The sequence below is a fragment of the Chanodichthys erythropterus genome, chromosome 11 (assembly GCF_024489055.1).
Source record: "Chanodichthys erythropterus isolate Z2021 chromosome 11, ASM2448905v1, whole genome shotgun sequence".
NCBI lineage: Eukaryota > Metazoa > Chordata > Actinopteri > Cypriniformes > Xenocyprididae > Chanodichthys > Chanodichthys erythropterus.
The window spans coordinates 58,614,002-58,632,606 of record NC_090231.1 but is presented as its reverse complement, the minus strand read 5'-3'; the positions used below and the strand labels follow the sequence as shown (position 1 = coordinate 58,632,606).

Below are 18,605 nucleotides of genomic sequence, written 5' to 3'. Positions count from 1 at the left end.
CTGTAATGAAAGCATTGGAGAAATGATCAATACGAATGAAACGTGTGCAAAATGCATCAGATCGTCAAAGACTGAGGCCCTGTCCACACGAACACGGGTATTTTCAAAACACAGCTTTTTCTATGCATTCTTGTCATGTAGATGGTAAAACCAGAGATTTTGGCTTGTGACATCAGAACCAGAACCAGTAATAACCTTTTTTCCAGGTTTATGATTAGCCAACATGGCTTTACAGTTAGGGTTATATCGCCACCTGTTGGTTTGGCGTGCTCTTGACAGTGCTTCTTTTTCATGTGGACACGTTTTTTTCCGTGTTCGTGGACTAGGCCTGAGATGTTGTGTAAATATTTGTGTAAGTCATTTGTAAGGATCATCTCATGCTTGATAAAAAAAAGCAGTGACAGATTTTGAATGAAACTTGTACAATAAGTTCAGAATAGTAAATTGACCATATTCACGGTTACTTCCTGGTTGTCGTTAAGCCAGCTCAGGCATTTCCGGTGAACAGTTAGCTGATCATTCTGTACTCGCAGTACATCGACAAAAAACCATCAATGGTTGACTTTTTAATATTGTATTTATTTTTTAATGCAGTTTTCACACTTGCCTAATTTGCCAATAAACCAGTTTTATTGATCGCAATAAAGGAGTAGCTAATGGGAACGTTTGTTCTTTTTAACATTTGTAAAACCAAATGTTTCAAGAAATCCAAAATTACCACTATAACCATCAGATGGCAGCAGACGAGCTTTTATTGGCTCATATTAGCCATTTCCTGTAATAGTTTTTCACTCAGTTTCTCTTTTGAATAAATATTAAACATAAAATCGTTCGGTTTAAAAATACATTTTGTCAAGGTGAAGTATGAAGTACTCACAAAGTCTCATGAAAAACAATAACTTTTCTTATGAATGAATTACACAGAAAGCGATCACCTTTATAATCAATGAAGCTATCAGTAAGTGCAGAGCAAGATCACACATTTTATTCAATGAATCTAACTAAAGTACACAAAACGTCAACATGCTGTAAATTAAAGATTTATTGTTTGTTTTTTTACACAAGGAGGAACACTTTTTTTCTTTAATGCCGTCTTACATTTGAATAACTAAATTAACTCTAGGCCTGACAATTTAAGAGACTATATTCTGAATTATAAACTAAGTATTGCACTACTGATGCTGTTAAAGCTACCTCAGGACACTGAACAAGTGACATTTCACCGGACGTTTTCCAGCTGGATTATATTATTGTGGAAGTTCTTAAGAATGTTCCTTGCATTTGGTCAATTTGTAAGCAGAAGTGAAATGTAAACACCGATCATTTGATATTTCTGTGATGTCATGAGAACACTATATAAACTCTTCTGGCACAAACATGAGGAAATCTTTTTATAATAGTGGCACACTATTACATTTCCTGGAACTAATTTTACCCAGTGTTAAGGCGAAGCTCGTCTATATTTAGCCTATCAGACAGATGCAGGGAGACATTTGCACAGGGGCTCTCAGAGATTTACAGAATATTTTCCACACTGAGTGTCGGGTGTATATAAATATCAAGCTCCTACAAGCCGCTGACACACAGTGATGTGTTGCACTTGTTACCCTGTGCTCTTCTGCTCGGTTATATCCGTCTACTTGTCATGGAAAATGAGTTCCCCAGAACAGGTGCAGCACGGTCACATTTAGAGGCCTGTTCCAGTCAGCAGCCATCTGGACGTTTTCATTGCAGGTTGATTATTGTGTTTGCATTTCACACCGTGCCCTTTGACCTCTGAGATCCAGTCGTGACATCGTCACACTTTCTCCTGAGGCTTCTGACAAACTTTAAACACGTTTTTTTTGTACTATGATAAAATTAAACTGTAACTCATTACAATAAAGTTAACATGCAAATGCAAATACAGGGCAATATCTTTGCTAATGTTAAATAATAAAAATACAATTGTTTATTATTCTTGTTGTGCATTTAATAATGCTAAAGTAAATGTTAAAATTAATTATAATCAATGCTTTATTGTATACTATTATAGTTTTTATTAATTCAATAATTATCTTTTCCATTTTCATTTTAATTTTTGTTAATTTTTATAATTTTGTTGTGTTTTTGTCATTTTTATCAGTTTTTTTAATGTCTATATAGTTTTTATTAGTTTTATTTCATTATTAGTTTATTTTTGTCATCTAAATTAAAATGAAAAATGTTTCCTTGGCAACTTGCACAAATAAAATAAGTATTTAATTCATATTTTAATGTTTAAGTAACACAAATGTTTTTTAAAAATGGTTTTAGTTTTAGTTTACTGTAATAACCCTCGTTTTTGTTAGAAATCAAACCTTATTCCAAAGTATTACTAATTAACCAAATATATGATTTAAACATCAAATAATAATAATACAAAAAAAGCTCAAGTAATGTGGTGGAAATATATTTGGTAGTTTAAACGTTTATTTGCCATTTCGTACTGAACGTTCAACCATCAACACTAAATCACAATAAATTAAGTGATTTATTATAAGGCAGACTGAAACTAATTGATCCTACCAGAGTTTACTTGTATACTCAAACTAAAGATACATTATTTCAAACTTACAGTAAATTTCCATGTCAATATTGATTAATAGCGTGGTTTAGGATATTTTGGGATGTTGCGTAGTGGCACAGCGTATATATTTCCATATTCTAGCTGGATCCTGTGCTGTAATATTTTCTCTCTTATTGTTCTGAAGTGTTGGGATGATAATTACAATAAACTTCCAAACTCCAAATTGCCAAAAATGGGTACAAAATTTCAGGTTTATGTTGTTTTATAGATTATACCCTTGTTTGTTGCCATGGTTACTGATTGCTTTGCGCACCTGTTTCTTGTTCAGTTTATTTTCTCCTGTGTATTTAAGCCCTCGGTTTAGTTCTACTTGTCGTCCGGTACTTTCTTTATGCTAGTGGAGCTGTTATGTTGTTTACTGCCTTTTTAGTCTTGTTTTTTTTTGTAAATAAATAATAACTGCTGCAATCGAAAGCCTCTACTCCTCTTCCATCACCCCAAACAGTGTTTACACCAAAGGACAAGGCGGTTAAAGATGGGTGCATCTGTGTTTTTATTAAGGGGAAAACTGCTACAAATACACTGTGTAAGTATCTTATTAAACCTCAGTCAGTATTACAGCTTCAAAAATGCACACCATCATTAACATCAGCATTGTTATTACTGTTATCTCATTATTATTCATAGTCGTGAATAAGCTAACACACAAACACGGGAGGCACCTGAGAGGCTGTGGCGCCCTCTGCCTGTGGCGGCACAAAACACAGGTTTTCAGGAAAGTTTCCTGGTCAAATGCTGAATCCATAACATGTCGAGAGTCTGGCACGTTTCCTTCCCAAGCATCTGACATTTCAACATATTCCAAAAAATCTCCGTTGAGTCCTTGGTCAGTCATTAAGAGCGTTTCATTTCTCCTTTATATAGACAGACCACAAGCCATCCATTGTTTACGTCGTTCTGCTGGAGATCCGTCAACCAACGCAAGAAATGCAGAAGTCCTGTATGTTTATCTGTGACAGTATGCATTGATGTTACAATACAAAAGAGTGAAAAATATACATTTTAAGGTCATTCTCAAAGGTATCAGAACTGGAGAGCTGTGTTGTACAATATCAAAAGTTTCACTTAAAAAAAAAAAAAAAACTTACATACTATGCTACAGCTGTGCACATGAATATTGTTTGAGCAATATATTTAGACACTTAAAAAAAAAAAACAAAAAAAAACAGTAAAAACATTGGGATACTGAGAAACTTGGTTGTCTTTTTCTACTTTCTACTCCTCAATATCGTTCTTTCAGAGCAAGACCATTAAATACTGACACCATGTAAAAGCCAATCAAAAACACATCGCCATTAATTACAATCAACACATTTTCAGAAGCAAATTCTACTGATAAATTCTTACTGCCTGCAGTTTTTACTGCTGCTTTGTCAAGTGAGGATTTTTTTTATATATATATATATAATAACAATAAAATATTACCAATTACTGAAAAGTGACAGCATTTCTGAAAATGTTTTGTTGAACTCGACCCACCTTTTTCACACAACAATGACATGACAAATTCATCTGCCTCTTGTAAAATACATTTGGCAGTTAGTAGTTACTAAATAAATGGAACAAAATTCCTACTCGATCATCAAAAGACATTTGAGTTAATTAAAGTGCAATGTTTTATAACATGCTTCCTAGCAGAAAAGGCGATCGCACCTTAATCCAGATTTCAACGTATGCCACCAAAAAAACGTGGCAGCCATTTTATGTACAATCTAACCAAAAAACAAAAGAAGAATAAAGTAGTCACTTATACTATGAATGTATAAGCCTCTTAACGGGCCTCTTAATAAATACCAACAAGGACATTCCAACATTACCCAGAAGGCCTTACACAATTATAAATGGCCCCATATTCAGTACAAAGGTACATCAAAAGACAAATGACATTTAACACTGTGTCCTAATGTGACGTGACAAGTTTCCAGTGAGAAATTTCTCAGTCTATACTGAAAGCGTAAAACGCAAAAACAAATGCAAATCGTAACTAAATCTTCACGCTCTATAACGGAATTACGGTAATAACGAAGCGACAACTGTGATATTGTACTCAAAGCTGTTAGGACAAAAACTCGGAAGAGACACAGTTTGTCATGCCATTAGGACACGGCGTTATTCTTAAAGAAATCGATACAAACTCTACGATGGCTTTTAAGAAAACCATACAGGAATGATCACTAAGTGATTACACATTAAACTTTCTAAATGATTAGAAACTGACAGCAGGACATTTGTGGAAGCAAACAACTGTTCACATGACACGAGTTCATAAATCCTTTTTTAAGTCCTTTTTTCCAAGTCTTGTGGAGTCACTTTCATGCTGCAGACCATTACAGAAATCAAACCGATTTTCAGTGTTGGGGAAAGTTACTTTTAAAAGTAATGCGTTACAATATTGTGTTACTCCCTAAAAAGTAACTAATTGTGTAACTTAGTTACTTTTTACGGAAAGTAATGCATTGTTACTTTTGTGCCATTTTTTTTCACAAATGTTATTTATCTAAAGACATTTTTGTTTATTAGTGCAGTTGAATTGGATCATCGAGTGTCAGCAGCGAAGACATTGGTTAATAAAGTGAGATTAAATACATAAAGTATATTTGTAATTTAATATTTAATTATTGCATGCTTGCATTTCACTGTTTTTATTCATTTTGAGGAATACTGAAAACTAAATGGGAAAACAGAGTAACGTGCATTGCTTGTTTGAAAAAGTAACTGATATTTTGTGGTAAATTGAAAAGTAATGCATTACTTTACTCATTACTTGGAAAAGTAATCTGATTACGCAACTCGCATTACTTGTAATGCATTATCCCCAACATTTTACTGTACATTTAAAAAGTAATGCATTACTTTATTCATTACTTGGAAAAGTAATCTGATTATGTAACTCACATTACTTGTAATGTTTTACCCCCAACATTTTACCGTAAATTTAAAAAGTAATGCATTACTTTACTCATTACTTGGAAAAGTAATCTGATTACGTAACTCGCATTACTCGTAATGTTTTACCCCCAACATTTTACCGTAAATTTAAAAAGTAATGCATTACTTTACTCATTACTTGGAAAAGTAATCTGATTACGTAACTCGCATTACTTGTAATGTTTTACCCCCAACATTTTACCGTAAATTTAAAAAGTAATGCATTACTTTACTCATTACTTGGAAAAGTAATCTGATTACGTAACTCGCATTACTTGTAATGCATTAACCCCAACACTGCTAATTTAATTCCTGGTCATAGAGCTTCAGATTTGACAATGATTGTGACACGCTTAACCTTGCTAAAATAATAATTCACAAAATGGAGATAATCACAATGGCTCTATTGCGACAGATTACACAAACACACCATTTATCAACACAGAAATGAATCACAAGTTCAAGCACATCATCTTATTCTTAAAAAAGTTGCTAACTTCAAAAACAAATGTTTCCAACAAGCCCTAATGGTCTTCAACTCTTCCGCCATGACTGGCTCTAAATATATCAAAAACACTGTATCTGGTTATCAAAGCTTTATGAAATGGGAAATGATGCACCAGCATCAAACAAATCCACCAAACTAAGCACACACACTCAGAATCACATCCTTGTAGGCCTATAACATACTCTATGCAAGTACATGAATGCAAATGATTCTAACTATGCAAGCTAAAACTCCTGTAGTTTGAGCCTGACTTAAGAAAACATTGGTTTTAGATGTTTTAATGCTTCGTTGATTGAAGAAATTAAAAGCAAGCATCACGTTAAGCACATACAAAAGGACTTTGTGCAATGCTTTGGCCAAACATTCACATTACTGTACTTGTGTAGAGCATGTTTCTGTCCAGGCATATATTACACTCCGTGGCTGAGAAGAATGGGATAGAAACAGAATTCTTAGGTATGCCTGCAAAGTGAGGACATTAGATTCCTATAACAAATGCCTAAACGTATCACACCAATGCTCCTCTAAGCATTAGTGCTCCTTTACAACACTCATGGGCTTGGATTCAACACGTACAAAGTCCAGAAACCCCCTACCGGTACTAGTAAATGACTGCGCTCCGAATGACTTTGTGGCCAAAGCGTACAACTGCACACTGTTCCACTTCCATCCAAAACATTGATCGCCCCCTGGTGACTGGCTGCGGTATAGGTCATAAACCCCACCCTCTCCATGTAACTGACTGGGACGTGAGCCAAACTAAAAATACACTTTTTTCCGAAGATGATTTCTGCCATTTTAGGTAGTTCTAATCGCGCTGATGTATGTTCAAGTGTTTGTTTTTCCAATAAGTTTGGTTTTAGTTAGTTATCTGATGCTATAAAAATGGGGTGTGGCGTCATGATTGACATCTCTGCGGGAGTGGGAGTGTGGGCGGGACCTTGATACCGCAGCTCAACCTCATGATCACTACTGCGCAGACTCTGGCTCCGAGTAACGTAATCGGGAATGACCATTTCTGGGATATTTTGGCTTGAATTTTTCTAGGAAGTGAACATCATAGTGGAAGTAAACTGGTATTGATCATAATAAATTGCAACTCAATTCACATCAATTTTGAATGGCCATTAATGGACAATAGTTGCAGAGGGTGTAATTACAGCATCTACCAGCAAGGGTATCACGCTAATTAACAAATCCTTGTCCAGTTGGTGACGATTATGTGTAACAAAACTACATTTCCCATAATTCTACGTGGCAGCACAAGAATGATTAAGATATATGCAAAAAAAAGCTTCCTATGTATGTTTGGGAAGCAATAAAGTGAGAAAGTAATTTGCCAAACGCATCCCTTTAATTCCAACCAAACCAACCGAATTGACATCACATCGTAAATACGGTTTTCAAACTCGTAAATAAAACTCAGCACTGGTGAGTGATGCAATGAACAGTACCAATGGACACATTAACAGATAAAACGTTTCAGCACATCTCTAGAAGCTTGCCGTCTTATTATTAGTGCACCATTTAAAACTGAAGCTTTTTTCCAAAAATATAAATTTTAATCTTATCGGACGCTTCTTAGAAAATATTACTGTTGCAAGTTAAGAGCAGAGTATGCAGTCCTGTCGGTCAATATTCTGTTATTGAACTATAAAAGAATAACGATACTAGAATTCAGACATGTAGAAAACTGTGACGAGTGCAAGTATTCACATCAACTCTTGTTTAAAAAAGGGCGGATGGTTTTCAGCATTCCATAAATGGTGACATGAGCGATAACGAGGATGCCGGAGATCGATCTCTCATTCTCTCTATTCTGAACTGGTATTGCCTAAAGATGAGAGTTCATCACGAGGACAGCCAACTCCAACATAGTTCGCTTTTCAGCTTCGTTTTAATAATTCAGATAACATGGCGCACCGTATCGAGCGCCGATCCCTCTGTACTCGGTTTCACTTCACTGCTGGGGTCACATTTGGATAGAAAACGACAGGAAGAACAGCAAGAACAAGCGTGGTGATATTTATCTATTCCTTTGTCTGACATTTTGCATACATCACTGTTTTGTTGGTTGATGATCGGATGGTTACGATAATGCAACTGGCAAACAAGCTATTGAGCTACTTCAGGATCTAGCTGGAGTGTAGCTCAGAAATATAGACCAGAAGAGAGGTAGAGTGAGAGAAAATACAGAGAAACAATGAAAATATTTAGCGAGAAGATCCTTCACATGGCGGCGTTTGTGGAACAGGATATGATGTCAGACTCTCAGTTCTCAGACAGTGAGAGGGTCAGTGCTGCCTGCAGTGCTGCCTCCTCATCAATACTGTAGTCCTGCGTTCACAAATAAAAGAAAAAGAGCATTGTCAGTGTTCATTTTGACAGCCCTTTCTGAGTCATGATAAAGATTTGCTTCAGAACCATTTGGATGTTTTGTTTGTGATGAGGTTCCATTTCCTTCACAAGGTATCAGAACAATGTTAGAATACAAAACGAAGGATTTATAAATGTAAAGCATACGCCTCCTCACCACAAATGTGTCATAGGAGAATTTGTGCCGGTGGAGAAGATGCTGCAGGAAGTTGGAGCTCTTATAGCTGGGGTCGCCCCAAGGCATAGCTGAACATACCGGACATACCTACAAAACAAAAACACATATGAAAAGAGTGTTTACCAGTGAAGATCAGGATCAAATCGGGGAGGCATGAATATCATGTGGGTTTCGGTCACCATGAGTAATAGTGATGTGTCGTTCTTGAACGATTCGTTCATTTTGAGCGAATCTTTAATGTGACTCGGGAAAAACGAGTCGTCTCGGGGGGTGATTCGTTCAGTCGCGCAGGCGCAATATTATATAGGTTCTGTACTGCTAGTAGTTCACCTGTTTCAGTCAATGCAGTCTGAGCCGTAAAGAGAATTTATTACTTCATTTCGGGTTTTTGAGTCGTTCCTTAATTTTAATTAAACATTTTAATTACATTTTGCTAAAATGAACGAAATGACTCGAAGAAAAGATTAGTTCATTTTTGCTGAACGAGACTCAAAAGTCTGAGTCGGTAAAATGATCCGAACTTCCCATCACTAGCGAGTAAAGGAAAGCATTTTCATTTTATGTTATCGCTTTAAAGGGTTAGTTCACCCAAAAATGAAAATAATGTAATTAATTACTCTCCCTCATGTCGTTCCACACCCGTAAGACCTTCGTTAATCTTCAGAACACAAATTAAGATTTTTTAATGAAATACGAAGACTGAGTGAGGCCTGCATAGGGAGCAATGACATTTCCGCTCTCAAGATCCATTAATGTATTAACAACATATTTAAATCAGTTCATGTGATTTCGGTGGTTCAATATTAATATTATAAAGCCACGAGAATATTTTTGGTGCGCCAAAAAAACTAAATAACGACTTATTTAGTGATGGCCGATTTCAAAACACTGCTTCAGGAAGCTTCGGAGTGTTATGAATCTTTTGTGTCGAATCATGATTCGGATCGCATGTCAAACTGCTGAAATCATGAGATTTTTGTGCTCCGAATCATGATTCGACACGCTGATTCATAACACGGCGAAGCTTCCTGAAGCAGTGTTTTGAAATCGGCCATCACTAAATAAGTCGTTATTTTGTTTTGTTTTTTGGTGCACAAAAAATATTCTCATCGCTTTATAATATTAAGGTAGAAACACTGTACTCACATGAACTGATTTAAATATGTTTTTAGTACATAAATGGATCTTGACATGCAGGCCTCACTGAGCAATCGGATTTCAACAAAAAAATATCTTAATTTGCGTTCCAAATTGGGTGTGGAACGGCATGAGGGCGAGTAATAAATGACATTATTTTCATTTTTGGGTGAACTAACCCTTTAATTCCCAATACAAGATATTCTGCTGTACAAGTGCATTACTGCACTGGTTCTTGACTGGTTTGGTTGTGGTCATTAAGCCGTGACCCAAATTTTTAGGAATTTGAACTAAGCAAAAATTATTGATGCACTCACAAGTTCCATCCCACTTAACATACACACACACACACAAAAAAAAAATAAATCACTGATGAATAAACAGCATAAGCTTTCATGCACGTCATTCAAAATAAGTCTTGCATCAGAAAACATTTAGAATTAAGTTTTTTGTTGTTGTCGTTTCTTTGACTACACACTCCGTGACCCACTTTTGGGTCGTGACCCAGCGGTTGAGAAACACTGCATTACTGCGTGACAGATAAGACTGGCGAGTAAATTAACTGACGCTCACCACTTTGTTGGGGTCATTGCGATGGTTCTCCATGCAGTGCTTCACTAGTTCCTGTTGGTCCAGGTTTCGAGCGCCACAGTACGGGCACACAAATGTGGAGCGGTTTGGAATATTGCTGTTGATGGAGAAAACACAGAGGTGTAAAGAATACCTGAAAACCATAAGTAAAAGTTCAGATACCTTACAGTGAAAATGACTCCATTACAAGTCACCAATACCACTTGAGTAAAAGATTTTAACAGTACTTTAGTATTTTAACTCACACTAAATGTAGGCTCACTAATCATCAGCATCTTAGAGACACGGCAGTGAAAAAACAAGTAAAAAGAGGAATCACGTGTTTATTAAAACTGATCACCTCAATATTGCAATAAATCAAGGTCGATACAAACAGCTTCAAGTCTCAGTTGAGCTCAAGTGTTCAAAAAGTAAACCAAAATCCTTCGAAAAAAAAAAAGGTCTCTTCAATATAAGGAATAAATAAAATAATGTCAAGTAAAATGAAACAGACAAAGCCAACTTGCATTGGACATATATGAAACACCAGCTATTGCAGTCACATTCGTGTAAAGTAGTCTTGTTGACAAGTTTGGCAAAAATGCACAAGATATAGTACCTTCAAAGCCCTGTAGATGGCGATATCACTTCTGTAGCAGAAATAAACTGCTGCAGAAAAAGTTAGGCGCCATGGAAAATGTAACAAGAATAAAGAGTACATATACTTGTTCGAAAATGTAGTCAAGTAGCGAGTAGAAGTTGCTAATATCTTTGATGCACTGTAACATCTTACATTTACTTAATTATAAGAATTTTAGTGAATTTTAAAAAAATGTGGTCTGATAAACTAATATCACATTCCTACAGTATTACATAATGAGGGCAAAAGAGTAAATAGGCAAATGAATTGAGTTGTGTAACAAACTGATTATCAGTGCTTACATGAATAATGCAAATGTGCAACCAGAGGGTGTATAACACTGTGCAAACAACTTTCAAGTCTATAAGAAATGAGCCAAGAACTCTTTGAGGCATGCCTGAGCGGCCAATTCAGCAGCACTTTCCTTTTCTTGACAGGCATTTCAAAAACTTTGGGGATATTATTTTTATTTAACAGATCAAAGAATGTTAATACACCAATGAAATATTAACATTGAGTAAGTCATGTTTCAGGCAAAATTTGTTTAGATAGCCAGCAAACACGGACAAGCGGCAGGATAAAAAGATTTTTCTTCAATGTTTTTGTAACACTTGACTGGGAATTCAGTTTCAATTCGATTATATTTTTTATCTCCGGGAGCCACATTGTCATGCTCTATACTGCCAAGAATTACACCTATTATATTATAATTCCAATCAACACTATGTAAATATACAAAAGGACAATACAAAGGCCATCAAACATGTAACTGTACCTTGGTTTACATTTTCCTTGTCCAGAGCCAGATATTGACTCCTTTTAAACTGCCTCTATTATGCTTATTCAAATATTATTTTCATGCAGTGTATAATATAGATGTTTGTGAATGTGAAAGATCTGCAAAGTTTTAAAGATCAAAGGGCACGACAATTAAATTAATTGACTCCTAAAAGAAAGAATTGATTCTGAACTGCCAAAATGAGCTGTCAGCAATTTCAGTTTTACTTTCTACTTTCGTATTTGCATAATGCCAGCTTATGGTCTTTATTGGCTGCCCGATGGCATTGTTCCTGTTTGTATCACTGTTTCTCAAGTGCTGAGGAAGATCAGGGTGGTAATGGGTGTTTTGTTTCTGACACGTGCTGTAAGCGGTCGACCTGTCACAACAGACTTGGCCGTCTGACCAATCAGAGCAGAGTATATCAATCACAACAGACTAGGCCGTCTGACCAATCAGAGCAGAGTAGACCAATCACAACAGACTGGGCATCTGACCAATCAGAGCAGAGTAGACCAATCACAACAGACTGGGCATCTGACCAATCAGAGCAGAGTAGACCAATCACAACAGACTGGGCATCTGACCAATCAGAGCAGAGTAGACCAATCACAACAGACTGGGCCATCTGACCAATCAGAGCAGAGTAGATCAATCACAACAGACTAGGCCATCTGACCAATCAGAGCAGAGTAGATCAATCACAACAGACTAGGCCGTCTGACCAAGCAGAGTAGACCAATCACAACAGACTGGGCCATCTGACCAATCAGAGCAGAGTAGACCAATCACAACAGACTGGGCCATCTGACCAATCAGAGCAGAGTAGACCAATCACAACAGACTGGGCATCTGACCAATCAGAGCAGAGTAGACCAATCACAACAGACTGGGCATCTGACCAATCAAAGCAGAGTAGACCAATCACAACAGACTGGGCCATCTGACCAATCAGAGCAGAGTAGACCAATCACAACAGACTGGGCATCTGACCAATCAGGGCAGAGTAGATCAATCACAACAGACTAGGCCGTCTGACCAATCAGAGCAGAGTAGACCAATCACAACAGACTGGGCCGTCTGACCAATCAGGGCAGAGTAGATCAATCACAACAGACTGGGCCGTCTGACCAATCAGGGCAGAGTAGATCAATCACAACAGACTGGGCCGTCTGACCAATCAGGGCAGAGTAGATCAATCACAACAGACTGGGCCGTCTGACCAATCAGGGCAGAGTAGATCAATCACAACAGACTGGGCATCTGACCAATCAGAGCAGAGTAGATCAATCACAACAGACTGGGCCGTCTGACCAATCAGAGCAGAGTAGACCAATCACAACAGACTAGGCCGTCTGACCAATCAGAGCAGAGTAGATCAATCACAACAGACTGGGCATCTGACCAATCAGAGCAGAGTAGACCAATCACAACAGACTGGGCCATCTGACCAATCAGAGCAGAGTAGATCAATCACAACAGACTGGGCATCTGACCAATCAGAGCAGAGTAGACCAATCACAACAGACTGGGCATCTGACCAATCAGAGCAGAGTAGACCAATCACAACAGACTGGGCATCTGACCAATCAGAGCAGAGTAGACCAATCACAACAGACTGGGCATCTGACCAATCAGAGCAGAGTAGATCAATCACAACAGACTAGGCCGTCTGACCAATCAGAGCAGAGTAGACCAATCACAACAGACTGGGCCGTCTGACCAATCAGGGCAGAGTAGATCAATCACAACAGACTGGGTATGTGACCAATCAGGTCATGTGCAGTGTATATTATGAGAAAATTAAAGTGTTTTTGGATGCATGGATGCAACTTGGATGCATGTAAACCTACTGTAGGAGACTCCAAAACAAAATTAGGAACCTTTAAAATTGCATAATAAGGGCACTTTAAATCCTGCCATGGTGCTTGAATACCCTGATGATCTGGCAAAGATGTTTACTTGCTCAGTGGGAGCCATTTTAATATTTTACTTGCAAAGCCCCCTCGGCAAACAGCATGGAAAAGACTTCAACAGACTGAGACATAACAGGATTAATAGATGAAGCTTGGGTAGACAAGAATAGAGGATCTTAAGGTCTCTATCACCCTCACCATGACCAGAGCTGTGCGGCTTCATCAAGGCACCAAGCACAGGCGCCGATTTATGTTTCCACCGGTGGGTGCCCAGTGCCCGGTGGGTTCAGCCGAGCTCTAATTATCAGTGGTTCAAATCTGCCCTCATATAGTTTTTTTTCCCTCATTAAGTTCAAAGAAGTTCATTAATGTTTATATATCAAGAGCAGGGACATGTTTGTGTGCATTTGGTTAGTGATTTCCCTGCAAAGAAGAATCAAGTGATAGATTGACGCACATGTCTGAAGACTAACTTACACGAGCCACAACGTTTCTCAGCATGATTTTAAGACACGTTTCAGGTCGCTTATTATTTAACTCAAATCAACGTCAACTGGATGTTTCATTTGCATTATATCCGTGCAGCAAGATGACAATTTCAACCCAAAAGCACATTCTTTTCACGAGTGTTGTCGCGAGTCATGCTCTCGCTGACATCTGATGCAAGGAGAGTTTGAGTTTGAGCACACGCATGTATCTGATCGAAAGCAGAGCCATTTGTGCTTGCGCATCACTTGGATGTGCTATCGACATTTGCCATTAAAATATCGCCATAGAAACGGCCTTAAATAAACCATAAAAAAGGAAGAAGATCGTGTCTGAAAGCTCAACTCGATTTTTTATTGGTTAAAATCAATGGAGAATATCTCGTATTCTCGTACCATTTCCGTGGGGGCTCCGGCCCACGGGATCGGCACCTATGGCACCAAGTGAGTGCCACAGAGGACAAATTAACTACACCTGTGCCCAAAACCTTAATGCCACTTTATCAGGCAGTATCCAGAGGACAAGTCTGAATCGAATGCCCTACTGAGATACTTTTATAATCGCATTTTTTTTTTTATAGATGTATGTAGGTGGCAGCAAGTGAGTCACTGAGTCATTCATTCAAACGATTTGTTCAAACGGCTGATTCATTCAGTCATTGAATCATTCAGTACACTGACTCATTCAAAATGCAGATTCATGTCAGCTCGCACATTGTTAAAACAATAATAACGATACCATAATAGACTATACTTAATGGCACAACCCTAGTCCTAATGTACATTTTTTCTCGATTGGCTCAGAAATTCATCCGATTATGTAAGTAAAATGGGTTGGGAATGTTGTTTTATGCACACTTTAAATATTCTTTTATCTCTGAAGCTCACTTGAGTTTGTTCTAGATCATCAGACATTTGCCTTTTGAACCTTAAACCACTGACTCTGGGCACAGAGACATCAATGTGTCGTTGTGTCACGGACACTATACTGCACAAGGGTGGCATGTTGGTGACATAGTTCTACATTATTTGTGTGATGTTTCCACAAAGAGTACGATAAATAGCCGTGATGCAAGACAGACACAGTGGGAATACATCAACATGCTCTGCTTTGAAGAGCTAATTAATTCTTATCCTCCTCCCGCTCTTCCTGTGCTTCAAAGGAAGACAGAGAGACGCAACACATAACTCAACCTGGAGTCATCCGATTGGACTTTTATCGGATTCCTGTCTGCAAAACTTTCAGTGTCTGCCAGACATCAGTTTGACATCTCTAGATCTAAGTCTACCTACACCTCTAGTGTGTGGGTCTGTGAGCATCTCTAAAGAATGAAACGTGTCCTGGATCCATATTTTAAGCTCTTCGCTGCATTCTGACTGTTGTCCCGAAGAGTGTTGCGTGCTTCAGAGAAGCATGAGTCATGAGGCAGTGTTTGCCTGAGAGAGAGAATTGTGGGATTGGTTGTGCTTTAATGTAGGGGGAAAGAAAGAAAACGCTGTTCTGACACAGAGTCCAAACCAAGTGCAATGCAATACGTTTCGATTGATGTGATTCCACTGTTTGTCCTGACTGAAACTGAAAATACTGCATGATGCAACAGTCAATCAGAATATTGTTGATGTTACATTTGGAGTGGGATTTTAGAGCGGGATATTCAATCAATGAGAATTTCACTGTTGGCGGAGTCACCTACAATAATAATAATAAAAGGGAAATTAAAAAATGTTAGTGCTTTTGATTTGTTGTTTAAGATTAATGTTGTGATTTTTTGAGAATGAATTCAGCATGATAAAATTAAGAATAAAGCAGTATATTGCATGAATAAATTATTTTAAAGAAAAAAAAATCACGTTTATGAGAAAGTCATAGCAACAGAAGATTAATGTAATATTTTGAGAATAAAGTTAAATTTACTAGAATAAAGTCAGAGCATTATGAGATTAAAGTCAGAATATTTAAGTAATATATGTGAGTAATATAAATACATTGCATGAATAAAGTTAACTATTTTGAGGACAAAAAAATCTAAGATTGCGAGAATAAAGTCGTAATACTTTAAGAATAAAGTAAAAATTACAATAAACTTGAATTTAAAATATTTTGAGAATAAAGCAGTATATTGCACAAATAAATTTAATTATTATTGAGGTAAAAAAAACTATGCAAAAGCCTTAGCAACAAGATTAATGTCATAATATTTTAAGAATAAAGTCATAGCATTATCAGATTAAAGTCAGAATATTTTGAGAATAAAATAGAATATTGCATGAATAAAGTTAATTATTTTGAGGACAAAAAAAAAATCTAAGAAATCAAATTATTGTTTACTGTTGGCCATTTAATTCAAATGTCCACTTAATCTTTAATATTTGGCCCCTTCATTATGATAGAAATGCTTCAGCCACTGTAATTTCTTGAACAAGAACATGTGGACATCAAAACATGCAAACTCAGAGTGAGGGTTTAAACTTTTACGTTGAAATTGTGATGAACAACAATTCCCTTATTTAGAAAGATATTGATGTATTCTGCTGTGTTGGTGTAGGTTTATAAATAATTATGCTACAAATCTGGTGGAATAGTGCATGTTATGTCCCCAGATGAACGTTATGAGCGACCCAAACTCACAGCAAATGCAGAAATGGATTTTGTTAAAGGGATAGTTCACTCAAAAGTGAAAATTGCACAAAAAATAAATAAATAAATAAAATAATACATAAATAAATAAAATGAGAAAGATACACAATAGCCACTGGCAATTGATGATGCAACAAATTTTACTTTCCATTAAACTTTTTGGAAGTAACAAAAATGTAAGATGTAAGGCAGGCTTGTACTGTAGAATCATCTGAGGAACCTGATCCAATCACAAAGCTGACCTGAAATGATCCCTGGAGCGATGCTTACCTGGGAATGGGCTGTGAGGTGGGAACCACAGGCATGAACTTTGGGCAGTTGGCCATCTGTTCCTGAACCTTTGTGCAAGATGAAATATGCGACCGCATTTTGACCAGGGTGACCTGGGATATTCAGAGGAACATGATAGAGCAAAGTGAGTAACTTGAGCTTAACACAAATAACACCTTCATTAAGGGCATTTAACTTGCAATTTCTATTGCGCTGCGGTGTAAACAGTGCAAATGTGACCCTCGCTGGTCATGTTCTTAAATAAAGCAGTCATGTTTTGCTGACTTCATAAAACTAAAATATCTACAAAACTGCTGCGTCAAATCTACAGCGAGCAAAAATAAACTGCATAATAAACATAATAAAAAAAAGGGTTTATTGGTCTCTCTAAGGACATTTTACGGCCCGGGTATACTTCATTTTTCATGTTTGGCTCCATCTCTCGCGCAGTCAGTGCAGATTTCAAACTATACATGAGCGTGAATGGACGCGTTCGACACGTGTGCTTTTGCACAAACTGCTTCTACAAGACATCAGAGGGCAGCACTAAGTCGTGTCATTTGCAGGACATTCGCTCAGAAGGACAGAAGAATTGCATGCAAAGATTAAAACAAGAATGTAAATAAAAACGATGGCGAAGGATGTGCTTTTTTATCGTCCTTTCGGCACCAGGTTTGCGTAACAAAACTCGCCGAATCACGTTCCGCCAATTCGATTGACTATTATCAGTGCTTGATTATTTTACAGTTTTATTAATTGTAGCTGTTGATTACATCATACCAATGTCTGCCTGCCCTTTTACAGTTTTTAATTGTAACAGCAGCAAACCCACAAAAGTGGTGAATTTTCACTTTAATATTCAAAGTCTTACAGTACTAAGTGGTGTAGTGAAAAGTAGCTAAATAAACCAGCAGACAATGTATTTACTGTAAACATGTTAACCACTTTAATAAAAGAAATTAGCAATGTGCAAAAGTGCAGAACAATCAACTACAAATAAAATAACTTACGATAAACAGTATCTTCTTATATATAAAAAAATAACGGACAATATTATATTATATACTTAAAGACAAATGAACAGATTAGACGGATCTTTAACAAGATAACAATAATAAATGTATTAACATTAAGGCCGTGTTGTCCACAAAAGCCTTTTTTCCAGAGGCTAGCGTACTTTTTCTAATTGTTTTCAATGGGAGTTTTTTTTTGAGGTGCTGAGCATCTTTTTCATGCTTTTTTGACATTTTGACAATTGTTTGGTTACCGACATTCTTCAAAATATCTTCTTTTGTGTTCAGCACAGGAAATAATAATATAATAATAATAATAGGTTCGGAACAACATGAGAGTGCATAGTTAATGACAGAATTTTCATTTTTGGGAGAACTCTCTTTAAAAACAAAGGGCAGCATGTTTACTATTAGGCTGCTGTCACTTTAAAAATCAAGCTGTCATTTAATGTGCTCTTGGGGGCCCCCTGGTGGCCACGGGTTCGCTTGTTCCTTGGGCCGGCTCTGGCAACACACTGAGTCGCACGAAATTCGCATGCAAAATTTACGCACTTAAAAAA

At 37.1% G+C, this 18,605-nt stretch overlaps 1 protein-coding gene across 1 annotated transcript in view; it reads right to left on the bottom strand.

Annotated features, from left to right (window-relative positions):
* Positions 1 to 5,968: 5,968 nt before the first annotated feature.
* The window catches only part of LOC137030117 (E3 ubiquitin-protein ligase RNF166), a 28,981-nt gene continuing 16,344 nt past the window's right edge, over positions 5,969 to 18,605 (bottom strand). Inside the window, exons 3-6 of the mRNA XM_067400241.1 lie at positions 17,033 to 17,145; positions 10,309 to 10,423; positions 8,578 to 8,685; positions 5,969 to 8,381 (exon numbers count right to left, since the gene is read on the bottom strand). Coding sequence (XP_067256342.1) covers positions 8,316 to 8,381; positions 8,578 to 8,685; positions 10,309 to 10,423; positions 17,033 to 17,145 — 402 coding nt within the window. The 3' untranslated portion in view covers positions 5,969 to 8,315. The remainder of the gene's footprint in view (positions 8,382 to 8,577; positions 8,686 to 10,308; positions 10,424 to 17,032; positions 17,146 to 18,605) is intronic.